Genomic DNA, 27,650 nt, shown 5'->3' with positions numbered 1-27,650 from the left:
AAGATGATAGAAACGAATGAGCATCAGCTCAATGCAAGGCATGACGCTAGGTGCTAGGAGTATGTGTTAAATGACTGTCACTCAACTGCATTTCTTAGTGTTTATTTCAATTCTTTTCGCATATCTATAAGGTCAGAAAGTGGATATATACATACAAAATTCAAAACAACTTTCTAAAATGGCTTTAGTATTAGCCAGTTATTGACATCCTTATTTTGAAAGTTTGAATTGTCAAATGTGTCTAAAGTGCATTCTTGCAAGCTAATCTATAGCAGCATTTGTTGTTTATAAAACCTTAAGTATTCAGACAAGAGCAGAAAACATCACAAAAAAAAAGTGTGATCTACATATATTTTTCCTTAATCACCCAGGACAAAACACTTGTGCGAATTAGTTATTAAGTACATAAGAAATATACAAAACAATAGCATTATTAAAAAGTTCATATGGCAAGGCATGGAATATAAAAAGTGTGCTGAATCCTAGATATCTTTGGAACCATAGGAGGATCTCTGATCTGCACCAGTGTATGATGTATCTGAGGTCTGTGATATTCAACAATGCTGCCAGATGACTCAGAAGACTCCTGGCATGGCTTTGGAGAAATCACCAACACAAATTAGATTGTCAGGTCATGGTTTCTTGCGCCTAAAATGTGAAAAACAGCATTTATTACTGACTGTTGCAATCAATGACACATTCATAGCAATTGGATCTCCTAGGAAAGGTTTTACAAGAACTCGGGTTTTACTGTGAGAAAGTTCAAATCCTGAAAAAGCAAGTAACGGTTATAAAATATATGTACCCAGTATTAAATTTAAAAAGCAGGATTCCTGCCTTCATCCTATTGCAATGATTTTCCAACTTGCCTAAGGAATACATGTGTTAAAAATGGACACAAAGACTTGTATAGGTAAACATTTGAAAGGGGATTTTACTAATATGGAAAATGAAAGGGGCGCCTGGGTGGCTCAGTTGGTTAAGCGACTGCCTTCGGCTCAGGTCATGATCCTGTAGTCCCGGGATCAAGTCCCGCATCGGGCTCCCGGCTCAGTGGGGAGTCTGCTTCTCCCTCTGACCCTATCCCCTCTCATGCTGTTTCTCTCTCTCTCTCAAATAAATAAATAAATAAAATCTTTAAAAAAGAAAATGAATAGACCAGACTCTTGGGTATGTGCTTAATAGAAGGAAAAGTGTGATTTCTTCCCCTACCATAAATTCCACATTCCGTTTTATTTTAGTGAACACTTAGCACTATAACGAGACCAAGAGGCAAGTTCGGAAAGAATGAAGAACCGGAAGAGCTGTCATCCCTGACTAAAGCCTCCAGACTCCCTCCTTACAGGTGATCTCAGTCCAGCCTCTGAGAGCTTTATGAGCGCTAACAAAGTATCAGTGAGCATGAGCAATCTTCCGTCACCTCCTGTTAATGCTCTTAGAAGCCTTCTGAGGTTCTCAGCCCTGCTGTTGAAGTTTGCTAGAGGACCCAGATAGTCCAAGGGGTAAACAGAAACCACATATGTCCTCTTAGAAGTGGATAGTAGGGAGAAGCAGTGATAGTGGAAATACTGGAGGAGGGAGAACACACAGAAAGGTCCAATTAGTCAGGACTCACTTGGGTTGTGCATGATGCTGATATCCAGGTCCCAGCTGAGATCCTGCTCTCATCTCCACAGCCACAGAACACTAATAGGAAAATTACAGAAGAGGAAAAGATCAGCTCCTCTCTCTAGAGTCTATAAACACAGTTCTGCTCAGACGGGTTCAGCCACGGTGGTATCCCACATTGCTTTCTAGTGCAGCAGAGACACCTATGTTAAAATTCCAGATACGTGCAATTTATTTGACAGAGGCCCCAAAGATGGTGAGCTGGAAGGGTCTCTAGAGATCAAGCAGGTAATTTTCTTGAGAAGGTTAGTGGCCAGGGCCAGAGCTTGGCCTCCTAACACCACCTACCCTTCCCGTGCTCTTTCTAGAGGAGCCTCACATCAGGAATAGCAGTGAGTAACAGTTCCACAGGGCACTGTGCTTCTGTGAAGAGTCATTCCCACCAATTTGATGTGAACTGTTGTTATTCTACAGGGATGCTCTCTGACTCGATCCTCAGGCCCTATCCCTCTACACTGAAAACAGGAACCTTGAGCCAGAGAGCTCCAGTAGGAGCAGACTAAACAAACAGGAGGACCATGGCAGGTTCGCGGGGAACATGCCTACAGGCCTCACTGGCAATGTCAGATCAGACCTCAGCTGCTTCAGAGAGCAGGAAAAGCTGGAGCCGGGGGGCTTAAAATAGGTTGCCCCTAACTTTTATGAAGCAGACAGATATTTAATTTTTACCCCTACCCTTGTTTCTACATCAGTCCATTCCGACTCTGTACCATCTGGTGGGGCAGGTGCTGCTGTGGAAGATCTTCGTTTTCGACTGCGGAAAAACAGGAAAAATACGAGACATAGGATATCACTACACTCTTTCAGATAATTAATGCTACATCTTATAGGATATTGTGTTCTGCAAGAATAAGCAGCTAAGAAAGCTGTAGCCCTCTGAAGAGATACATCTGAGATCACTCACCCAGTTGGTGATTCTTGTTTTAAAGTCTCAATATCCGTAAACTGAACAGACTGTCCACCACCTCTTGTTTTATAAACATCACCCTGAAGCCGAGAGAAAAGGTCAGCATTATACTTTGATATACCTGAATGAAAAACATGTATTTCAAACTGAACTTAAGATTCTCCATGAAACAGTAAATCAAGTCCTATTCACAAAAAACAGATGGTGCTGCAGACTGTGCTATTAAAATACTTCCGAAATTATCTCTCACTAAACAAAAGAAGTCCAATGCAATATAATCAGTAGCATTCTTAAATTGCAAAAAATAATATTCCTTTTTGTTCAGTCTATAATTTAAAAACTATACCAAGGATCAAGAAATTTCTAAATGCTCTAAGGCATTATGCTGTCCTCTGGGTATACCACACCTCCCTCATATTACAGTCTTATTTGTAACTCTGGTTATAATTAAGAACCATCCTCTAAATTAAATTTTCTCCAGTTGGCTTTTACTTCCCTGATTATTCATTGACTCTCTGATCAAAGGATAATTTTTCTACAGGCGAGGGAAGGGAAAGGGCTCTGGGTAGCTCAATAATAAATTTTGATAGGTCACATTTTAACGTGGGCTTTTTATCTGGAACTGACAAATGGTAGGAGTTCTTTGTTTGGGTTTACTTTTAAAGTAGTCGTTAAAACTAACTCTACAAGTACATAATAATAGATCTGGAGTTCCTCTAACAGAATCCTGAGGATCTGAGACTGTTCACTAGAGAGCAGCTGATTTAGTCCTAGTTTAGCAGATTTACAGCCTGAGCAGTTCCTTTAGTTTTCTAAGAAACAAACAAAAAGGTTGTATCAACACCCATTTATCTTCGTTGACACTGCCTGTGTATCATCAAAGGAACAGAAGAGTAAGTGGTTTTTTGCGAAGTTGACTTTCTGTATGTTTTTCGTCCTGTGTCAATTTGTTTTTACCTTGATTAGTTTAGTTTCAATCTCCCCATCGGAGGCTAGTTCCTGGTGGGTCAGCATGTACTTCTCACACTTAGCTAGTGCCTTTTCATTTGCAACAGATACTGTGATGGCATGAGGGACATGTGGCTGCATGACTGTCTCAGTTTGCACGTTAGAGGCAGGCTTATGATCTACCCATCTGTCTCCTGCAGAGCGAGATCGTCTGTGGCGGAGACGAATTGGTGGTGCGTTCTGATCAGGTTGAAAGAGGAATCAAGAAACAAGCATAACCCAGAATTAATTTAAGGGTATTATTAGAAGTGCAGCAGGTTTGGCTACGTTAGTTGATGACAGTATCAAAACAAATGCACACACCTTTCCAAAAGCTAAATATGTTATTCAGATAATTTAAATGTTCTCTTTGTATTTAACCACAAGACCAACAAACATCTTTTAATACCGCTTGTCTATTATACATTCTACACCAGGGAGCTTCCCTTTTAGCAAAACAATGGAAGGAAAAGTTCTGGTTATGCTGCTAGGCTTTCCTGTGTAGGTGGTATTCAAGAGAATTCATTTTACATTCCCTATCAAAACCATTATTTGGGCCTGCTATTGTAAGGGAATCTGTTAGGTCTACAATCATGTTAAAAACTTCAAATGAGGTCAGTAAAAGCCCTAAACATGCCACGGGCCTCTAAACAAAGAGGAAAACACTCCGTATACAGACAGACAATAAATAAGTAAAAATTAATGGACTGTATGGTCCAAAAGGCTAAAGAACATAAGGTATAATAAGAAACCTATGTATAAAATGATTAAGAGAATATAAATGAAGTACTTCTGACTACTTTGAGATCTTAAAATCTCAAATAGAACTTCATGACAAGTTCAAATACAATAATGGCTAAAACATACCAACTATTTTTTTTTCCTCAAACATTTCATAAAGATTCCAAGAACCAAACTAAAAATTTAGTATCAAATCAGTCTCTATCAATCATACGATAAAAAACTAGTTGCTTCCAATTGACTATCATGTAAATCTGGGACAGTTAAAATTAGCACATGCAGTCCAAGAAAAAGTATTTCACATACAGAACATAGTTCCAAAGACAACTCATTGCTTCAAACATCTCCTGTTTGTATAACTGAAAGCAAATGAAACAGTCTGTCACAGGCCCAATCCTTCCAAGCTGGTCACATACGAAGATCCCAACTTTAAGATGCCTGTCTGGAGAACTGACGCATTTCCCCTATGTAATCACAATCAACAGCTGAAGTGCTAGTGACAAGTCATTGCTACTACAGAACCTGGACCATAGAGTTGGCCACAGAAGATGCCCACGCCTCCAGCAACCCAGGCAACTTTCCATTCTTAAAGTGGCCTGATGTTGAACAAGAAAGTCAGGCTCTCGTGACCTACCATTTAACAAAGGTGACAGTTTTCCTGAACACGGTTAGCAATAAATGCATTATGAAACTAGTTTCAGAAAGTAGTAGATTGTTACAATCTACTATCATTTATGGAATCAAAGATATTTACAATTTCTTCCTCAATGAAGTATAAATTCAGCCCACCTAACATAATTTTTGGCCAAAACAAACCTAGATATGTTGTTGATACTAGCCTAAACTTTGCTGCACTTCTAAAAAGATCTGATTTCAAGTGAGAAGTTAAAGAATCTCTAGTAAATCCTCTTAAATATCTGAGAGCCAAATTAGATACATTAATGTTGACCAGGCTTAAGCAGGCCTTGAATAGTGTTCACTCTGTAAACTTCATGAAAAATAAAGGGGATTTATTAGAGTTGATCAGAAAGACCAGTCACCATAATTTGCTCCCTAAAAAGTTTTCAAGCAAAATTTGCAAAGTAAAGAACTTAGGCTTTAGAATCATCTGTTGTCTTGGTAAATACCTTGCAATTCATCACTATCCCTTAATAAGCAGGAGTGCAGGCCATCTAAATGAAGCTTATCTGTACCCTAAATTATAGGAAATCTTAAGTAAAATACTATTAATTTGTTAAAAGACAAATTCTAAAAGAGCTATATAGTAAGATTTTACTAAATATAAATCCACAATATTAACTTGGTCCATTTATTCAAAGTCAGAGGAAAAACTTTAATCCTTAAGAAGAAAATTTAAGCGTGAATTTCTTTAAATACCCTTGACTGAGGCCGAGCCCTTGTAGGTTGAGATAAAGGTCTTGAGATTAAAAGCAATTTACTGGACATGCAAACCTTCAGTAGTTACAAAACAACAGGCCTGGACTATTCAAAAACAGTCAAGGTCATGAAAATCAAAAAAAGGGTGGCCAGGAGACTATTTTATATTAAAAGAGATTGAAGATACATAATAACCACATGCAGGGCATTCACTTTGTTAGGATCATAGATTAAAAATAGAGGATATTTATTCAATTAATGTTAACTTTCTTAGGTTTGATAAAGACTGTTTCTACAGGACAATGTCCTTAGTAGGGATGAAGTGTCACAGAGGGTAGGGACTTCCTTTCAGAAGTTCAAGGAAAAAATGATTATATGTCTATATAAGTGACAATTGGTAAATCTAGGTAAGGGGTAAGGTAACTCAACTTTTGAGTTTGAAACTTTTCAAAGTAAGTTGGAGAAAACAACTTTAAAAACAAAAGTTCAAAAGCAGCAAAAAATTTGAGGAAGGAAAACAAAGAAAAAAAATGGAAAATGTGCTCTGAGACACTCGTGCGCTGATTTTGTGGCTGCTTGTTAGTTTATGCAAATGAAAAGCCCAGATTACTCTGGGACACGCCCCACTGACCCGTGTTCGCTGGCGGTCTCGCGGTGGCCAGATGTGTTAGAGCTATTTCAGATGAAGAGCTAGGCCTCAAGTTCAGGGTGATTTTTCAAAGTAAATAACAAAAATTAGACCTTGTTTATATTTAGAGTTCGCCCATCTTTCCGTTGAACTTTCTGAATGAATCAAGTCACAGAAACCCCCACCAAGCCCCAAGATTCGACGCTCCGGCTACGATGCTTTAAGAGAACACCAGCACTGACCCTGCAGCAGTGGTCCTCTTCTAGCTCTACCTCATTTCTCAGTGTGGGAACCACCTCCCTGCCTTCCGTCCAGTACATGCCTCGCCTTCTGTCTGACACGACACAAGTTTTACTTTGTCCTGGCTCCTGCTGCCTACGCCTTGCAATAGAGGTGACATGGACAGGTGTGTTGTACGGAGGCATTTTCTGCTCCCATTCCGAAATACAGGAAGCTACAGAAATGCTGCTGCAAGAGTTAGAGCGCCTACGTAGCTGCGGCTGGCTCAGGAGCTGCTGGCCGGTGGGAATCTGAGCAATATAGTTACTAGAAAGCTAAAAAAATGGAAGAGAAATTAATGAGCAAGACTGAAACACCGAGAGAAACAATTCACTGCTTTTCTGTCATTTTAGCACGTTAGAATTATTTTTACTGAGTTACTCAATGTTTTATTCTGAATTTGCACTAAATTTGTGTTTATGCTAAACTTAGAAATATTTACATAGCGAAGTTGGAGAAATACAGTAAGTAATCTAAAACAACAAATGGAGCATCCTAGAAAGTTACCTAATCTGAACAAATTTTCTCTAGTGCACGTGACTCCCCAGCCACGAAGAACTCACAGGTACCGGTGACGGAGAGACGGCTCTTTGAGTGCCTTTTTCCCGGTCCCGCTCCCGAGAGGGTCTCTCTGGCTTTTCGCCTTTGGGTTCCGTAACAATAGCCTTCAGTTGTTTCAGTTTCTCATCTTTGACCCAGAGTTTATTTTGCATCTCCAGCTGCTTGGCTGCCACCCGGCGCTCCTAGGTTAGCAACAGGGACACATCTCTAATTCAGTCACACCAAATGCGCGCACCCAACCACCCAGCCACCTTGTTTCCTAAGAATGACTGGCCTCCCGGAGTCCAGCACGCCTCGTCATGCGTTTTAAGGGCAGAGAAAGGAAACGGGATGGACTGAACAGAGGCCCCTGCTGCCGCTGCCGCCGCCACCACCAAAACCCTAGGCCTGGGAACACGATTCAGACCACCTCGGGTGGAAATCAGTCCTCATCCCAGAGGTAAGCACCGTAGGACCGACACTCACGCATTCTTTCTCCCACTTCATGGTCGTTTCCGTCACCATGCCTTGCAGCCTGGCTTCCAGTCTGCGTTTGTCAGAAAATTGCCGCTGAAGTTTCTGGTTCTGAGTCTCGAGCTCCTGTTGCAAAGTGCGCTTATCTTCTTCATAGATCGTAGTTGTCTTCTCTAAAATCTCAATCTGGGAAGGCAGACCGTTGTGTTCAGGATCTGGCTTGTAAACACTGCGTGTAGCTGTGAACTAATTGCTTTCGTGATTTGCTCATGGCAGGCATAGTTGTGGAAAGAAAAATTATGGAGAAAACAGTTCCCTCTACAATTTCATCTGAATTCCCACCTCCATTCCTAGAAGTTAGAACTTCTAAACAAGGTCCTCACAGAAAAGACGAAGCTTTAATTGACTTCATGTGAAAATGATTTTCCTCTAAAATTAGACCTGAATTTTGTTTTTTAGGCTGTTTTCAGAAGAGAGAACGCTATTGGTTGAGATGAGCTTCTGTCTAGAATGAAGAATATCATTTATGGGTACCCCCTAAATGATATTCTGTAAATAAAAGAACAAACCTATCATCCTAAGTCAAAAAGCAAGCTAAACCAGAGCTAAACTCATAAAAGCCCTCTAAAAACTCACTTGTTTAGTCCAAGAACATTCTCTCCAATTGGTAAAGCCTAACTCAGAAAATTGAAGAGTATATTACCCTCTAAAGCTCTTCACTCACATTTCCTCTCCTGGAGTGAGGTGGAGAGTAGTAAGGGGCCGGGTGCTGCCTCTCCCTCAGTGAGCAGTGGTGGAAGGCCGGGAGGGCAAACGCTAGGTCAGACAAAGCAGTGCTAACCTACCAGCACACATATCCACTGAGTCATGCCAGAACAAACCTTATATTCTAAAGTTTTGTTTCTCTTCTCCAGTCGTTCTATTTCCAATTTCTGTCCCGAGATCACCTTTTCTTTTTCATTTAGTTTTCCTTGAATGTGGCTTTCTTTATTTAAAACAGCACTGTCGAACTCTTGCAACAACGCTTTAAAGGTAATAGCTGAAACAAAAGCATGCAGGCCAAGTTTACTCCCCATGCCAAAATAACCAGTGAAATCAGCTTTTATTAACCGGTATGTAGCTATTCAGCAAATCATGAGGGTTATAGTCTGTAGCAGAAAACAAGTTGAGAAGGAAATCAAGAGTTTGGTTCCCAAATCTACATGAGAGATATCCCTAGAGGCTGGTTTTTACTGAAAAACACGGAGTCTCATTTTGCACTACGGCATTCCCTTGTCAGCCCTTACAGATAAGCAATTTGCTTCAAAACAAATGCAAAAACAGAAATAACAGATTTAGGACCAGTTGGACTTGAAATCCCTGGTACACCAATTACTAGTTATGGGACTTGGGCAAGTTACTTAATTTTTCTGAGCACATCTCCTCCTCTCAAAACGGGGCTATAGATACCACTTATCTCACACCTTTCCTCTGAAGATTCAAATGAATTGGTGATGATGAAAATCGTAAACCTGCTCACTGAGCACTTGTATGTACCAGGCTGTTTGTTCACTGTTCTACATGGTTCTCACATATTATCTCATTCCCACAACACCCTGAGGGAAGAACAGTTAAAATCCTCATTTTGCAGATAGGAAGACCAAGAAATGGAAGATAAAGTCATTTGCCCAAAGACAGTCTTTAATATGTAATAGTTATGAAGTGCCTTGCCAAAGTAAGTACTAGTAGGAACTAAAAGCAAAGTAGCTATTATTCCTTCATGTCCATCACTGTAGATTTAAAAAAGGGAGAGAATACACACCCACCTGTTTCTTCTGTCTTATGACCTGTGGGAAAGTTCTTTGTCAGTCTATTTGAACAATGCCTTGAGCACTACCAAGTGCAGAAACAAATAACCCTTCCTTAAAGATCTGCCCCACCACAGAACTCAGATTCATTAACATTTCTGGAGTTGAAATGATCCGCAGACCGCTTTGGGCCCTTACATTGTCTGTGAAACTCCTCGATCATCCTCTGCCGGAGGTGATGTCGTTTCTCTAGAGCCTCGATCAGCCTGGGAAGAGTCTGCTCGTCGTTGATATCCAAAAGTTCACAGGACGGCAGAGGTGGAAAACTCTGTAAAACCACTTCTGTAACCAATGGTTCTGCGTTGAATTATAAAAAATTACAAGAAGTTACACAGGAAAGAAAGCTTATTTAAACAACTTGATACTTGTGATTAGAACCCCCAATGAGCCATGTACTTTCTTGAGTTGTCACAATCATACTTCCTTAAAAATGAGGTATAAAAAAGGAAAAGTGGGGGAAAAAAAAAGAGTTATAGTATGTAACAAAAGAAAACTCATTTATACTTTGGTTTTTTTTTTTTTTCACCTGGTTCTTGAGAGGAAGGGAAGTAAGTAGTAGTTCTCTAATGTGAAATCGATCTTAAGGAAGGAGAGACTGACAGATGTCAGTGTGCACATGATGTGACACTATATCGTACCATCTCCAACTGGACCTCCCCGAACCTGGTTTCTGTATCTCCTTCCAGGCGTCAAACCACATATTGCCTTGTCCACGGGTCTTGCCACTTCAACTTCTTGGGTCACTTCTGCAAATCTCATAACTTGCTAAGATACAAAACACATCAGAGGGGGTTTTTCATTTTTGTTTTTATAAGTCAGCATATTCAAGTCCTTCAGAAATTACTTAATGAAACAATAAATTGGTCATTAGTTCACTTCTGTAACTAATGGTTCTGTATCAGTTTTAAAAATATTTAAAAACGTCATTCTTCACATCCAAATAGTTGTTTTCTCCATAGAAACTCTGAGACTTTATAAGATAATCAAAATTACCAAGCTCTCTTCATAATCTTCAGCCTTTGGATTCACACACACGATCATGCGTACTTTACCTTCCCCATCGAAGTAGTTCTTGAACAGATGAGTTAACTTTGAATCTCGGTATGGAACCATCTGTAAATACATTCAAACACAAATATATAAGGCACAAGAATGCACACAAAGCTCTACAAATGATGACAGGCTGTTGCTTACTTTGTTAGTTCCGTACATTTGGTTCTCTCTCAGGACTTCCATACATGTTCTTAGCGTCATTAATGACTGATTAATGTTACCTGACAGGAAAATATAAACAGAAGACATTTGAAAACAATAGAGTAGCTACAATGTGGTCTGTCTGCCTATAAAATCCCCACTTCATGGAAATACTATATGGAAATTACAACTAACAGGTTTTAGTGGCTCAATCTAAGGAGCTGTCCTCACATGGCCTGGCAGTATTTCAGGAGTATTTTAATAGCAGTGTTTCAAGAGGGGGTTGAACACCATCCTTCAAGGATTCCTATCAAAAGGACTGTCCATGGAATTACATACTTCATGGCCAATAAAGTTTCTTCCAAATCTTAAATTCTATGAAAGTATATTAGAGGCACATGTTTAATATCCTCATATTAAAATATTATCTCAAAAGCATGACAATTTCAGGCTTCATCAGCACTTAAGTCTGCCCAGCACCCAGAGGGGCTCCTGTTTCCAACAGTCGTGTGTGTTAGGATCCAGCTAACTCTGTCCCCTCCACATCCAAACAAGTATTTTTTTTTTTTAAGATTTTATTATTTCTAAGTAATCTCTACACCCATTGTGGGGCTCGAACTCACAACCCTGAGGTCAAGAGTCACATGCTCTACTTGAGCCAGCCAGGCGCCCCCAAATAAGATTACTAAGGCAACATAGCTGTTACTTCTGACCACTCCTGTTTGGACTTCTGAACCAAGACAAGCCTGACAAATTCATCAGGCCTCCAGTAATGCAGGAGATCTCACTTGCAGAAACCCCCCAAATATATCAGCTAACCCCCACCGTGCTCTCATCCTTGGTCATCTCTCAAAACACAGAGCTCATCTGTGCCCCCGTATTGTCCCATGATTCATAATTCCTCTTCCTTGACTGCAACTCCCGGTAACCTTCCTGCTTCCACTGTGCTCTCTGGAACCCAAATTCCTGTTAACAGACTTCGCTACATCCTCACACCCCTCATAGAGAGCTCTACCCATCTCTCACTAATTGCTAGGGTTTCTTAACCTGGGGTCCATGTTGTCCATGGGTATGTTTCAGGAAGTCTGCATACTTGCATGGGAAATAAATTATACCTTTATTTTTTCCTGACTCCTGAAATTTAGCAGTTCCTTTCAGTTATGAATGTAGGCCAAAAATATTAGTGGTACCTGTGATTTTTGTCAGTATAAATCATAGGTAATTTTATAGCACATTACAGTTTATTGCTCATCAAGATATTTATATTCATTACTACTTTGAAATTATGTAGTTATAGGACCTACTAGTGCATCTTTAATTAAGGCATTAATAAAGAAGCATGTAAATTACTGTAATGACAAATGCCTTAAGAATACTTTTGGGGGGGCGCCTGGGTGGCTCAGTTAGCCATCAGACTCTTTTTTATTAAGATTGATTTGTTTATTCAGAGAGAGTACAAGCAGGGTAAGGGGGAGAGGGAGAGGATCTCAAGCAGACTCCCTGCTGAGCGTGGAACCTGACGTGGGGCTCGATCTCATGACCAGGAGATCATGACCTGAGCTGAACCAAGAGTCAGACACTCAACCAACTGAGCTCCCCAAGCACCCCAGGCATCCACCTCTTGATAGCAGCTCAGGTCTTGATCTCAGGGTCGTGAGTTCAAGCCCTGCCTTGAGCTCCACGCTGGGCATGGAGCTTACTTGAAAAGGGGGAGGGTGGGTTGACCTGGGTGGCTCAATCAGTGAAGTGTCTGACTTCAGCTCAGGTCATGACCTCAAGGTCCTGGGATCGAGCCCCACATTATGCTCCCTGTTCAGCAGGAAGTCTGCTTCTCCCTCTCCCTCTGCCCCGCCCTCTGCTCATGCGCTCTTTCTCCCTCAAACAAATAAAAACTTTCAGAAACACATTTCCATCTAATCAGTTTCCTCTGTAATCCTGTGTATTTTATGTTATTCACTCAGAATTATTCTGGGAAGTAGCCATGCAGTCATGGTGCAAAGCCCTGCAGGCTTACCCTCTGTCAGAAGGATAATGCTCCCTGCTGCAGCCCAAGTGAAAATCGCTTGTTTTCTGAAGCCTGACATTTTATAAGGATGGTGAGCAGAGGAGGCCAGCAACATTCTCCTAGTCCGTAGCTGCTGCCCTTCCATGCTCCACCACACTCCTGCTCCTGGGTCATTCTGATGCCGGTGAGGACTACTCTAACATGCTGCCAGAGGACCCCCACTCCCTCAACTCCAGTCAGTCTCTCTCTTCACCATGGGAGCTGCACAGCTATGCCCACACCCCACATCTTTATCACTCAGAACCGCACCACCTCTAGAAACCTGTGCCCCAACCACAATCTCCTCTTCTTCCCATGCTCACACCCTCGTTTTTGTCCCACCTGTGACCTGCTCCCCATCCATATCAACACTGCTAGTCCTTTCTGGTTTTTTCCCAAAGCATCAAAACCCTCAAGCTTCTACTTTCCTCCACTGAGATAAACCTCTTCCCATCAAGGTGAATCCTTCCTCTCGTGATCTGGTTCCCAGATTCTCTGTCTTATATACACATATATAATGTGGAGTTTTTGTTTTTTTTTTGTCATCTCACTTGGCTACCACCTTCTTTCTCCTTCCCAGGCTCTTCAAATCAATCACCTCAAGCATCTGTTCCTCAAGGCTTTGCCCTCAGCCTGTTCCCATGTGTCCTCCATGAATAATCTCATCTCCTCTGTTGCTTCCATCATGTTGGCAAAACCTAAACCTATACACCTCAAGTCAAATCTCTCTCCTTGCAAATGCGTATACATCCAGTGACTAGGCACTTGAACTGGAACAAGCTGAACACATCCAACACAAACGCTGTAATGGCCCACACCTGCACCTCAAACTGCTTTCTCAGCCAAGATCTTGGATCTGCCCTCCCCTCTTGCTTCCTGTCCACATGCAGTTCGACTTCCTAACTAGCTCTCACTTTTCTCACACCCTTGCCTCCAGGGTACAAGATTGCTCCTCTGAATTACTGCAAAAGGCTCCCAACTGCTCTTCATATCTCTAGACCTACCTCAGTACATTAATTCTCTATATGGGAAAACAATCTTTCTAAAAGACTAATTCTTCATTGACTTTAAGGGGAGGCTGTATAACAGTAGAAAGACACAGCGTTGAGAATCCAGCCAACCTCGGTTTAAACCCAGGCTCCAGTCTTAGGAAAATTACATAACCTCTTCCAACCCATTTCCTCATCTGAAAAATGGGTATGACACAATCCTGAAAGGTCAGAATCAAGAAATTGAGCCCATGCGTCGTTAATACTGAGATACACACTAGTCCTTGAATAATTGGCAACCACCATTATTCCTTCGGGACAAAATTCAGACTTTTTAGTATGACAGACAAGAGTCCTCTTGGCCTTGCCGTGCTCTGCCACCTCAGTTGTCAGGGGTCACCAACCCACACCCTTCCACTTCAGGGACCTTGACCCTGCCATATTCTCAGTTTACAAGTGGCTGCCTCCTCTGTCAAGGCTGACTTTAACCCTATCTTCCATAGAGGTCACTCAATTGAAGTGTCAACTTCATGAGTTTTCCCCCTAAACTTCCCCTCACACACACCCCCAGACTGGATGCGTGTTCAAATACTAGTGCACAGTACACACTCCATAAATGCTATTATGTAAAACATAACATGAATGGCTACACTAATGAAAGATTAAAAAAAAAAAACAGAAACACAAAAAAACAGGTTTCCTTCCAATTCGCTTTGTGTTCATTTTTCCCACCTCTAAAAGCTAATTTTCACCAGTATGAATGTTGGAATCACTGTTAAATCACTTAATTTTAAGGATCTAGTACTTTACTGACAGTAGATACAATATGAATATAACTTGCTTTATATTTATTCTAACCACTTACCCTTATTCTTCAAGAAGTCAGTGTATTGTAATATACTGATACCAAACCAGCATTACTAAAGAAACAGCAATGACCACTAAGCCTCTGAATTATCAAAATTGAAGACAATTATGCTTAAACCACCTATCAATAAGCAGATGACAGCCTGGCGTTGCAAGTTTTTGAAAGTTGTAGCAATAAATCAGTACTATGCTGTGCTCACCAGCTTCACGTAATCTGTTCCCTTCTGCTTTTGTCCGGTTCGTTCTTTCACTTCCAGCAAGATCTACCAGGGACAACTGGCTTATAGTGATTTGTTCCTTTTCCTGAAGGGAAGATCGTAATGCCAATAACATGAGGTATAACTGGTTTACAATGTTCTTTAAATATATTCCAGTCAACAAATCATTAAGTCTTATGAATATCACGTTTGCACAATACAGAACGGTAGGGCCAAAGGATACAGGTTTTGGGGGAAGAGTCTGCTAAGAGCATATGCTCAACATACTCATGGTAGTGAGGATGACTTGCCCATTGTCTGGTCTTCCACATTAGACTCTAAGCTCCATGAAAGCAGGGACTGCCTGTCAACCAATGTTCTCATCTCTAGCACCCTGTGCAGCGCCTCATGCGCAGGATCTCAATCCATGTCTGCTAAGTAGTGAGTCTAGAACAGGCCTATCCTAAATTTTTCTATAACTAGATACTTAACCATTTTATAATCGAAAAATTTCATAATACTCTAATTGTATAAGAAATGAAAAGTAAGAGGTACACAACTGCTTTGTAATATTAGAGGTGTTCAAAGGACAGCAAGTGTATACGGAGGCTTGACTTACAAGCGTTTTCTAGCTAACATTTATAAATGCTGACTCTGTTATGTCAGGCAGTGGCCTAAGAACTCTAGATACATTGCCTCCTTTAATCCTCACAACATTATAAAGAGTTTATAATAGGTCAGACAGCTGGCAAATTAATAGGGCTCAGAATTCGAATCCTGGTGGTCTTCAGTATGCTGCCGTACCATCTTCTGATGACATGCGGAAACCTTCATGATAATGTTCACATGGAATTACACTTTAATAGCTTAAAGTTATTAAATGATTCCTATTCAGCTCAAATGCTTTTACTAATTGACCTAAGCCTTGTAGTGACAGGCCCAGCAGTAAAGGATGTTCAGCAAATGGGAGCCCTACTGGCCTATCAGCCAAGAGAAGAATTTAGAATTGTCATCTCCTAAACCATACCTACCCTGGAAAGTTAACCGCTGACATTTTAAAACTATTAACTGAATTCCCACATACAAAATGAGTCTTCAGAGATAAAATAATGACTCATACATACTCATTTTACCTCCTCTATTAAAGAGATTTAGAAAGATTTTTAAACCTTTTTCACAGCAAAATTCCAGGTTCTCAGATTCAATAGCCAGGTTCCCAAAACTACACTCTCTAATGGAACAATTTTTTTTTTTTTTTCTAATGGAACAATTTTTAAATGTCATCGCCCACATTTAATAATTCTAGAATAGTCTCCATTGCAGTCAAACTTCCCTGATTTAACTCTAGTTCCAAAAACTAAGGGTTCAGTTAAAACAAGAAAAACTCCACACACTACAAATTTACCTGTAAGACATTGTCTCCATCTGCATCCAAGGGAGCCTGAACTAATTTAATGTTGAACACGCTATGGGAACGGCTGGACTCACGATTCAAATGTGTGTTAGCAATACGTCTCTTTTTCTGGCCTGTGATAACAGACATCATTGATCAAACCTGCACTCAGTCATTACAGTATACATGCTTTCTACAAAAAAGTACTGCCATCAAATTATAGTAGCAACTCTCAAGATTATATTTATTGTTTCAGATTTTCCTAATTTTAGCTCGGTTTCTAACCTCTCCAGAAAACTTCAAAAGCCTCCTCAGTAGATTTCACTTCTACTTCTGTACATCCTGCAACATACATGTTATGGTTCTTATCTTCACGAAGCAATTTAGATTGTGGCGGTCTGTGAGAAAGAAAAAGACATCAGTCAGCTAAATGATGAGATCCTAATATCTCAGCTTAAGACTAGAACTAAAATGCCAGGCCACATGACATCGATTCTTATAATAGGAATAGGCCTAGGCAAGAGCTCCAAAAAAATAGGAAATTTGGGTAAGTATAAGGGTATATAGTCAGGATTAGTTACATAACGGGGTCACGGGAACCTATGTTGTTCTAGAAGCTTTGCTCTAATTTGTTCTAATAAAGCACACAAAACACTAAACAAGTAGAGAACAGAACAGAATTATAGCAACATCACATGCACAGGTTAAGCATCAAAATCTAGCCTTTCCCTAATTTTAAAGATCAACAGAGAGCTGGTTCTCACATCAGAGTCAGCAAAAGACAAATTCAGAAAGAGTTTGGTATATACCAGGAGTGGCAATCTTTTCAAAGTGGCTGGTCAAGTTTTGATCTGCACAGTAGGATAAAGGGAAAGCCCGTTCAGTCTCAGTCTCGTGAGCGGTGGGGGGAGAAATGTGTGCCAGCCACCATCACTCAGTAGAGGGTAGATTCCCCAGGCAGCAGGGAGGGGCTTAGAGGTAGCAGCCGGCCAGCGAAAAACCACCTACATGCAAACATGCCACAGATGCCAACCACTAGTATAACTGCACCCTTTCTCCTTAAGAAAAGAGTCAATGTCATCACATACACAAAATCTGTGTTCCTCATGGGCGTGCTGCAACTGTTCCACCTACCAAAGGAATAAGGTGTAAGTTACCGTTTCTACAGCAGCCAGGCTTGGTCCACAGCAGTGACAGTCACGATGAGTCGGCTCCTAAAAACCCTCTACTTACAGTATTGATCATATTTTCAAGGTAACCAGCTCAAAAAGGCAGGATAAACACCACTTTAACCAATTAAATCTGAATTCAGTGCCAAATATGCACCCAGTGAGTTCATTCAAGGAGTTACCAGAAAGGTTACAAGGCATGCAAGGCACATTTGTCAGTCTTCCTTTTGTAAGACTAAAACCAAGATAGGATTCTTTGAAAATAATCTCATTTAGAACAAACCAAACAGAAACTTGGCACATGCGCAAAAAAGTGAAATGGATTGGTAGCAACGAATGACATCACAAAAGTTGAGGAAAATGAGTACACACAACTGATACTCTGAAACAAATGGGAAAGGAAGTAATCCATAAATTGCTTAATGTAATTTATTAAACCTGTTCTCAGTCTCATGGTTTTCTAAATACCCTGCTGTTTCTCCAGGATTGTTCAGTTAGTCTTCATATTATTTGTTCTGAGAGGCCCTACAAAGACAGCACTGAAGATAAGCACTTAGCTTAAGAACAAAACCATCAACTCAAGAACAAGATACTAATATGAAATGAGACTCCAGAGTCTGCTCTGGCACAAACACGGATTGTGATGCCAGGCTCTAATTGCTCTTCAGTCTGAGCCGGCCAAGACCCAAGGAAGTCTAAGGAGTTGTCTTTTAACTGTGGTGGAAGATGATACAGATGTAACTTCATATTAATCAGGGATGAAAGATCTGTATTAGTTGTATGACAACAGCTTTGGTCTCTGCTCTGTAGATTACCAACCACAGATGGTTAATGTGGCTACAAACTCCCAACACTAAGTGTTAGGTTCTTGAAACGTAACCCCACAGGGACACTTCCTTACACAATTACAGCCCTTCTCAAAATACAGTCCCAAGGCCAAGAGTTCTCAAAAGTAATGTCTAAGATGAGTATTCAGGTCTCTCTTCTTCTTAAGATACCTTAACCCACTGATACCCTATTATAGCTACATGTCTGGTTAAGAATAAAACTATGCATTGAACACCAGCTGCATGATATACAAGTTACATTTCATTGTGAAAACAAAAGCATTATCACCATTTATCACTGAGAAAACTAAGGCTCACTGAGATAAAGTGGCTTCCCCAAGGTTAAGCAGCTAACATGGGACTCTCTTCACTACTTACTTAGGCTTTATGGGATCGAACGGCACCTCTTCCAATAGATCATATATGTAATTATTATATATTTCAATATAAGAGACAAATACACCATAGACGCTGTCTTCATCAACCTCTTCTGCTTTGCAGAAATCTTGCACATTTATCATATCTGCAAACTCTGGGTCTACTTGTCGTCTGAAAAAAGAAAAAAGCCAAAAAGTCTGTTCTTTCACATTGAGTCAGTATCAAAAGTAAATTATCTCAAGAGGAAACTAAAAGATGTAAGTTAAAAGACCTGTCACTGCAAGCAGAAATGCACAAAGCAATCTATTGATACTCATGGTCAGCCAACAGTACCACCCCTCCCCCCCGCCTATGTCCTTATAGACACACAACCCCGGCTTTTCTACCCTCTCCCACCCAGAGTGGCACCTTCTCTAAACAGAAATTCAAGGACCGTGTGCTCAAAACCAGAGAGAAAATCTGAGCAAATAAACTTAATGAAGAACATTCCTCAACTTTGATCTCACTACAGTCAACTCTCAGACCAACTCCCCTTCATGTTCATCATTCCCTATGCCTGAGAAAGCCACCAGACAGGGTTCCCCTTAGGCTAGTGTCACATTGAATGTAATTACTTACTTGCTAGAGGGGGTCTTTGGATTGGGCATGGCTTCTCTTTTCTGCCGTTCTAACAAGGCGTCAACTTCACACTGTATATCCATGCTATTCCTGTCATTAGATTTAAAAACCTGAAGTGGGGGTAAAAATCAGACCATGATTTTTTAAGAATCTGACTTAAATAGCAAGAAACATATTTGAGAAATAAGAAACATTTACTACTTAAGGTTTCAAAATGTATCCAGTGAATTGTTTTTCCTTTAACACTACTGTATCCACAGGTCTCTTGGTCCCTGTGCCCTCAAGTGAAATTACACTTACGTATCGTTTAGCTTGAAATGACCCTATACTGTTAAAGATCATGTCCAAACAACGAGGAAGCAGACCTCCTTCCCCTGGAGAACCAGTCATCGTGTGAGTTTTTCCACTTCCTGTCACACCATATGTGAAAAGGAGACCTACAATGTAGCAAGTCACATGGAGTTATATACTGAAAGTCACAGTGGGTTATATCTTAAAAGTCCTCCACTTTTAATATTTCTTCATTGTATTAAGAAACACTTAAAATTAACCAGCTCAAAAAAGCAGGCTTTAGGGGTGCCTGGGTGGCTCAGTCGGTAAAGCATCCGACTCTTAATCTCAGCTTAGGTCTTGATCTCAGGGTGGTGAGTTCAAGCCCTTTGTTAGGCTCCACGCCCAGGGTGGAGCCTACTTAAATAAAAATTAGAAATTTTAAAAAGTAGATTTTTTACCACCCTAACAAATCAAATCTGAATTCAAGGCCAAACATAACCAAATATGTAAGTATCAAAAAAGTTTTTTCAGGGGGGGACAAAAAAGGAAATGTAACAAAAACTCCAATAATCATACCATTTTTGCCATGAATGAGGTCATCTACCAAGGGATTAGCCACAACATCAAAGAGCTCCTTCTGGGTGGTATGAATGCCAAATACTTGTTTAAATGAATACTGAGTCTGTGAAGAAGAAAAAAATAAAAAGCCTATGAATGGAATTTCACTCTATCGAAGCTAGAAATACATCCGTTTAAATGTATTCAGATGTTTCTTAGTGAACATTTAAGATCTAGACACACAAAGAAAAAACATGAAGTCTTTAAACTTGGAACCCTTAAAAAAGTCATGACATAACTCAATTATACCCCTTATAAAGAGAATGCAGAAGTCTTAAGTCCACTAATGCTTCACAGACCGAGGCTGATTTTGGACAACAAAGATCAAAATTATCATGACTCAGTCACAGACTTATGAAAATCATCAAGCCTTTCTCCATATACTAATTTACCACTTGCTCTTTTAAAATGCCATAGCAGCATAAAACCCGTGTTTTTGGTGTACCATTTTAAAATCAGAAATGAACTGTAAATATAATCTCATCTGGGTTTTTCTATGAAATAAGTTTTAATTGTTACCTTTAAAAAAGTCAGTACTTCAATTATCAAATCTCTATCAAAATATGGTTATTATAACGCTGTAACTATATTACCAAAAATATTACCAAACTCCTATTTGGAAAATTTGATTGGGGACTGAGGTATATATAAATGTATTTTCCTGTTAAACTAAATTGTCCTAATTATCCAGAGCCTGAAGTTCTCTTATTTCTGTTTTTGTTATTTTTTAGTTTTTTTGTATTGTAGACATTACAGTTGTTTCTGTGACCTTCCTGAATTTCGCAGTTTTTACTTCACGAAGGTCAGTGCTTGCTAAGTTATTTGTTACATGAGCATTCACTAGAATTCATTATGGATTATAGCCTTTGTCAAGCAGCACCCCCTTTCCTGTTTTATACCTTTGTCCTTAAATTCAACCTGTACAGATATCACTATCATGACCCTTATGTTTTTAAAATTAGCAGTTCTGTCCCCTCAAAAGGAGACGTGTCTAGAATAGTACTCAAACATACACTAATACAACATGTGCCAAGCACTGCCTTCGCCTGGCAGTGAATCATTTCACTCTTACCGTCGATTACATACTATTATTATGCTCATTTGATAACTTGTTAAAGGTCACACACCTGCTTCAGCTAGGCTAACTCTCACTTCGTGGAAGGTTTTATTCCAATCCTGTAAAACAGCTGTAGAGTTCACAAGAAGAACAAAGAATCTTAGAATGGAAAGGATACACATAAATAGTGCTGACAGATCAGTCAGATGACCTCCAAGTTCTTGTGAACAAACCCCTCCTTACCAGGAAAGAAAACCAAGGCCCAGAGGAGGAACTTGCCCAATCCTATGGTGCTGACTGGTATCCCAGCCGTTTCCAGGCCAGCGCTGCCTTCTGTGACAAGGCAGTGAGGACTGCTAATCCCCACCAAGCTTTCTGTCTACTTATACATATGAAATTAATCTAATAGAGAAGTGAAGTTCTTCACAGTAAGGCAGTTCTCGATTATTTGACATCTTTGAAGGCCCACTCCTCCACGAAGCCTTCCCAGACTATTCATTCATGCTTCATCCATATTCACTGAATGGGGAACAGGACAGATAAGGTACATACCCCCGCCCAAGCTTACATTAGAGCAGGGGAAAGAGACAATAAAGGTATCTCTTGATGTGCTAAGTGCTTTCAAGGAAGCACATAAAGGGCAGACCAGGACAGAAGCAGGGAAGACTGCCGCTTCTGATACGGTAGTCTGGACACTCTCTCTCAGGAGGTGATGTTTAAGCTGAAATCCACAGATGAGGAGCCATCGATGACAAGAGCCAAGAGAAAGAAAAGTCCATGCCAAGAGAACCGCCCTGAAGCAGGATCCGGGCTTAACCAAGGAACTCAGAGGACTGGATGACTAGCAAGAGATGACCATGGAGAAAGAGGAAACCAATTAAGCAGGATTTTGCCCATTTAAAGACTTTATGCCTTGAAAGATTTTAAACAGGAAAAGGGTCAGATCAGATTTACACTTTAAAAGATCTCTCTGGCGGCTCTGTGGAAAATGGACTGGAGAGTAAGATTCAGAGACGAAGCAAGCAGTCCAGTCAGATTTCAAAGTATGGTCAGCAAGCCAGTGCCCCTCTGGGAACTGTTTTGTTTCCTGTCTAGAAGGAGAGAATTAGAGAAATCTGGAGTAAGTTTAGAAACTTCTGTAGCCATTTGACATGGCTGCCACATCCCAGCATGTCATCACTAGGCTCATCTCATTGAACAGATTATCAAATCACTTCTCTGTGGACTAACTCAGATGGCAAAGCTACATGAAAGTATCAGTCACGATAAACTGAAAATCTTAAAAAGCTGTTCCTTCACCACAGATCATTTGAGAAGCACTAGTCTTGGTAATTATAATAGCAAGGACAAGACAGGCGGTGGCAGTGGAGATAGAAACAGAAGGACAGTTTCACATTGGAGCAGAACTGACAGAATGGGATACGAGCGGGGACACATGGTGCTACCACTGAGAGAAGACAAGGGAGGAAATGATTCAGAGGCGGGGGAATCAAGAGTTCCTTTGGACACGTAGAATTTGAGATGTCTATATGACAAACAGTGGATCTTCAAGTTTAGAGGTGAGAAAAAGTCTAGGCTGAAGACAGAAAAAACTCCAGAATTATTATCGTATAACCAACATTTACAGCCGTGGGAAAGTGTGGCAAAGAGAGCCCTGGGTATAGCCCACCCCACTACTGAGAGGTTGGAAAAGGAAGCGAAGCCCGCAAAGGGTGGACGGTGAGAGCCGAGAACATGAAGGCTTGGACAGGAGACGGGAGAGGGCTTCGCGAGGGACGGTCCTGCTGGGAAACCGATGATGAGGACAAGAGGTGTCCATCCCATATGAGCAGTCCAGAGGCCACTGTAGGCTTGTGACAAGCTCACAAGTGCAGGGTGCACGGGAGTGAAAGGCTGCTGGAAAGCAGAGACAACAGTCTGAATCTGCTTCCTCCTGCATTGCCATCGTCCATCTCTTTCAGCACACAGGTCTGTCTGCCATCTGTGCCTCCAGCTCAGCTGTAAGCCCCGTAAAGGGAAGGATTGTGCCTTACTCGTTTTTGAAAATCTCTTTCTGCCCTGCAGCTTTAGTGTAATGTTTGTGGAACAGAACTAAACTCACTTTGCTCAAGATTTTACTAAAAAAGAACACTTCATGAAAATACACAATGCCTGTTGCTATTTTAATATGCACAGGAAATTGTATGCATGTGTGTCTGTGTGTATAGCCACCCAGCACAATCATTCATTAAACGATCCCTAACCCATGCTCTTAAATAATCCAGTACAAGAAATTAACTTGTAAAAGTAATCCTCTAAACTCAAATGTACCAAACGTATGCCTATCCACACTTTATATATGGTGGTTATAGGTAAGTAAACAAGTTTTTCAAAAAAGTGGAAACGTGAATTGTGTTAAATGTAAACAATGGTAAAGCCCTTCCAGAGAGAACATCTCAAGTGAAAACAGCTTGGTTCCAAATGGGAATTACCTCCTTATAGTCCCCATTTCGGTTGAGTCTGTAACCCTCAGGAGTATGAAGCTGAACGGTTGTATTATTGATCACTTCTATGCAGCACTCTTGATCAGGAAGGCTCAGTGGGCGCACCCTACAGTACACCTGAAATTACAGGAAGGTGCTTCCAGAACAAAGGTTGACTACTTTTCATTTAAGCTTCCCATTCATTCATCCGACACTTGGTTTCTCAACATAAGAGATTTATATGAACTTAGAGCTATGAAAACCAAAACTTGCTACCAGAAATTGTCTGATGTAAACGGATATATCAGATACAAGGGATTTTAAATACACATACAATTAAAACAAATTTGGATAACAAAAGCATCAAATCACACAGCTTCTCTACACTATTATTATACTGGCACAAATTGAATAAAGCTATATACTACCATTAATACAAACATTTCTAAAATTAATAACATCATACAATGAGAATTTTTGAAAAGCTGTTAAAATTTTTTGAAATTGGATGTCAAATGAAACTGGACAGCTTAACACTTAATATACAAGTAAATATATACAAATAAGTATAATAATATACATATATACAGGGCGCCTGGGTGGCTCAGTCGTTAAGCGTCTGCCTTCGGCTCAGGTCATGATCCCAGGGTCCTGGGATCGAGTCCCACATCGGGCTCCCTGCTCAGCAGGAGGCCTGCTTCTCCCTCTCCCACTCCCCCTGCTTGTGTTCCTTCTCTCGCTGTCTCTCTCTGTCCAATAAATAAATAAAATCTTTAAAAAAAAAAAAATATACATATATACAAATTAACTGCAACATCCAAAACACGACTTCTCAATCAGTGATAGGGTTAAGGAAAAACTGTTCAGCTGTATGTGCAAAGTATCTGGTTCCCTTAACTTAAAAGAAGAGACACATTCCAGTGCCAGTGAAGGAGAGAGAGAAAAATATCTCAGAGCAAACCAACCTTCTTTTATTTGCCATTTGCCTTTAAAAGCAAGTTCCCAAGCCTGAAACTCATGAAATACATGCAATTATGATTAGTTACTAGACTGAATTAAACTGTTCTACACCAGAGTCTTTATGAAGCATGCCATCAGTTACTATTTAACAGCCCTGAAGATGGGAGAGGATGCTCATCCAAGCAGAAATTTCCCTGCCTTCCGAGAAAGCAGGAAGAATTCTCCAGGACAGTGGAAGAATATTTTTCATTATCTAACTTTTCAAATTATAATTAGTTATAGGAGTATGCAGATGACAACCAAAGACTTCATTTTACTGGACTGTGAATCCCCCATAGAAACAAAATTTTAAAGCTGGAACCAGCCTTACCTATTTCACTAAATGTTTTCAGACTCTGCTTCCACATCTCCATCCTTTCCAAGTATATACAGAAGACAGAAAAGGACTGAACACACACACACACACACACACACACACACACACACACACACACACAAATTTATAAGGAGACCTTACCCCAACTGGGTCTTTAAGACTCGTTTGGGATCCTTTCTTCACTAGAAGTTTCCTGGGCGTCTTAGTCCTCCTGGTCATAGGTTAAAAAAAATTCAGTTCAAAATAACATACAAAAACCTCACCTATAATTCATACAGAGACAACCTTCCTAGGGTTTATAAAGTTCTCCCTTAGCAGTTCGAAAACATACACCCCAACATAAGAATAAGCTGCATTAGAAGAAAGTTTATAGCACACAATGCAAAAGTAAGGATAACTGGGTTCAGGAGATGGTTTCAGTACTAGATAATAGTTCTATATTTAAAATAGCCTGCATTTTTTCTTGAAGGACAATTTTACAGAAGCACTACAAATTTGAAAAATCTACAGATAATTGACCACACTTATCTTGAGGGCATTTATCTATGCGCACAAGCACACACACTGCTCCAACAGCCATTGCCAAGGCAGACTGGCAAGGATTAACTTCACCAAATGATAAAAAAGTAGATGGGGAAATCCATTCTTTGATCAACATCTGTCTATAGTTTTAAGAAACAATTGTTTATTGAGTTCTCCAAGCTATCATCCTTTGTCCCCAAACAAAATTTAGTCTCCAACCTGCAATTTCTTTATCTCTTAGGATCCAAAGATATTTTGACTTCACCAATTTCTCTAGCATGCGGCTTTCCTCCAAGGCAACCCCCACATTTATCTACAGTGCAGATGAACGTTTAACACTAAAAGTAAGTGTAATTATTGGCATGGCCTACAGATTATTAAATATTTTCTCAACACATTCCGAGATGAAACAAGCAAATCAGTGTTTTCAGTACAAAGTATTGTGGTTTTCCTTAAACTCCAAAAAAAATTTTTTTTTAAGATAAAAGACTTTGACTTTGACCCCTTAAGAAAACCAGCTGCGTTTGGCAAAGTATTGCTTTACCCAGGAGCGGTCCGGACGCGGTGCAGCGCGGACGCCGGGGCGGGGACAGGAATGCGGGCTTGGGCGCTCGGGGGCGGGGCGGGGCTGTCAGCCGGCCCAGACTCCCGCCACAGTACCTGGTCTCGACGGCCTCCAGGCCACGGGCTGGGCTCGGAAGAGCACGCCGCGCTCGCGGGGGGCCAGGGCCCTCCAGGGTCGGAGGCCGCCCGGCGCCCCCAATACCAGGGCACAGCCCCGCGGGGCGACCCCCCCGCCAGCCCCACCCGCGGCAGACTGCAACCTGGGCGCGCCGGCGGCCGGGCGGGCAAGGGGCACTTCCTTAAGGGCTGGCGGCGGCGGTCCCGGAGCCAGGCGCGTGGCACCCCGGCTGACGGGAGCCCACCCGGCCCAGGGCTCCCCGTTCCCCCCACTCCCCCGACGTGGGCCGGCCTCTCCTGCCCTCGGGAGGCGCGGGGCGGGACGCCGGACTCCGGCGCGAGGGGGAGTCGTGGAGGGCGCGCCGCGGACCGGTCCCCGCCACCCGGGCTCCCCCCTTCAGCGGCCTACGCGGGGGCTCCCACTTTGGGGGCCGCGGCCCGGACAGCACGGGGCTCGGTGCAGACCGAGGAGACGCCAGCCCCAGCCCCGCGGCCTGGTACTCACGCCGGCTTCATGGCAGCGGGCTCCGTGCTGCCCGGACGCGCGCGCGGGGCGCCGGGCTCGATCGGGCGGGCTGGCGAGGGCGGCGGGCCACAGGGTCGGACCGCGGGAAGCGGGACAAGGCGGCTGAGGCGCGGCGCTCCGGGAAGCCGGCAAACGCCGCCGAGGGCCCAGGTGAGCTCGCGCCCGGCGCATTTCAAACGGGCCAATCAGCACCCGCCCGCGGGGAAAAGGGCGGGGCCTCGGAGGAAATGACTGCTCTGCCGGAAATGGTGCTGGTCTCCTAGGCGACCGCCGGACCGGAGCGCGCGGCGTCTGGGTGTCAGGGCTGCGGGGCTGGAACGGGGACCTCAGACGTAGTAAAATCCAACCCTTCCCCTTACCCAGGAGGAAACTGAGGGGTTTTTTTTTTCCTACAGCACAAGAAGTCCAATGGAAGGGCAAGTCCAGGGTCGACTCGGAGGTCAAAGGCGTTCCGGCACAGGAGTGCCCTATTCTCGTGCTGTGCCCTGCATCTTCCTCCCTCCCTGGCTTCCACATCACCTCATCATGTTGGATTTCGTTCTCTCCTTCACCTTTCCTGGGTTCTACCTTTCTGCTTCCTCCAGCTCTTTCGTACATACACACTGTGTTATGAAATTCTTAACAATGTTTGATCCTGGGCGTTGTTCAAAAGAAAACCACAGGCCCAAAGTGGAGTCCCTCATACCAGGCCAAGTCACCAAAAAGGGCCTTACTCTCTAACCGAAGTGCAGTTTCTACCTCCCCCCGAAACGTAGCCTGAACCGGTCAGTCAGGAACTTTCCCGTCAGCAGCCGCAAAGGCGTCTTCTCCATCTCCCCTCTCCCCCAGCCCCCCACTAAAGGAAGAGGAGATGGTCCTCAAATCAAGACCCCCTGCCCTTCACCCTGAGGGAAGGTGACCTGGCCTGAAACAATCCTATCTTTTCTTTCACTAATGATTTCCTTTTCCCACCCTCCTTCCTATAAAAACCTTTCGTTTTGTCCAGCTCCCGGGAGCATCTCCCTGCTTGCTAGACGGAATGCGGCCGATTCATGAGTCACTTCATGCAGCC

The 27,650-nt window shown here is 41.9% G+C and overlaps 1 protein-coding gene across 5 annotated transcripts; it reads right to left on the bottom strand.

Moving 5' to 3' along the window:
• Window positions 1-333: 333 nt before the first annotated feature.
• KIF23 (kinesin family member 23) lies at window positions 334-26,737 on the bottom strand. 5 transcript variants are annotated; one of them, XM_025884454.2, is made up of 24 exons: window positions 26,579-26,736; window positions 25,012-25,081; window positions 23,544-23,672; window positions 19,974-20,079; window positions 19,425-19,561; window positions 19,125-19,234; window positions 18,507-18,677; window positions 17,221-17,262; window positions 16,418-16,530; window positions 16,145-16,266; window positions 14,743-14,845; window positions 10,643-10,722; window positions 10,442-10,561; window positions 10,087-10,213; window positions 9,587-9,745; window positions 8,483-8,640; window positions 7,614-7,787; window positions 7,151-7,330; window positions 6,551-6,862; window positions 3,533-3,763; window positions 2,573-2,655; window positions 2,344-2,422; window positions 1,616-1,686; window positions 334-648 (listed from the first exon to the last, which is right to left on the bottom strand). In XM_025884454.2, exons 1-24 carry the CDS (start codon window positions 26,587-26,589, stop codon window positions 633-635), a joined length of 2,904 nt encoding a protein of 967 aa, XP_025740239.1. In that variant the 5' UTR covers window positions 26,590-26,736; the 3' UTR covers window positions 334-632. The 5 variants fall into 5 exon arrangements, with proteins under 5 accessions (XP_025740239.1, XP_073733377.1, XP_025740241.1 ...); XM_073877276.1 differs by lacking the exon at window positions 3,533-3,763 and having other exon boundaries at window positions 26,579-26,737; XM_025884456.2 differs by lacking the exon at window positions 6,551-6,862 and having other exon boundaries at window positions 26,579-26,735.
• Window positions 26,738-27,650: the final 913 nt, after the last annotated feature.

The sequence above is a fragment of the Callorhinus ursinus genome, unplaced genomic scaffold, assembly GCF_003265705.2.
Source record: "Callorhinus ursinus isolate GAN/ISIS: 27379988/994484 unplaced genomic scaffold, GSC_fseal_2.0 scaffold25, whole genome shotgun sequence".
Lineage (NCBI taxonomy): Eukaryota > Metazoa > Chordata > Mammalia > Carnivora > Otariidae > Callorhinus > Callorhinus ursinus.
Note: the sequence above shows the minus strand (reverse complement) of the source record. Positions and strands in the feature narration are given on the sequence as shown.

Excerpts from the sequence above, each read along its gene's own strand:
- KIF23 (XM_025884454.2), bottom strand. Across the intron at positions 16,531-17,220 it reads ATGAGGAACACAGATTTTGT|ACCGCCACAATCTAAATTGC; the intron begins GTATGTGATGAC and ends TCTTTCTCACAG. Across the intron at positions 2,656-3,532 it reads TTGAAACTAAACTAATCAAG|GGTGATGTTTATAAAACAAG; the intron begins GTAAAAACAAAT and ends TCTCGGCTTCAG.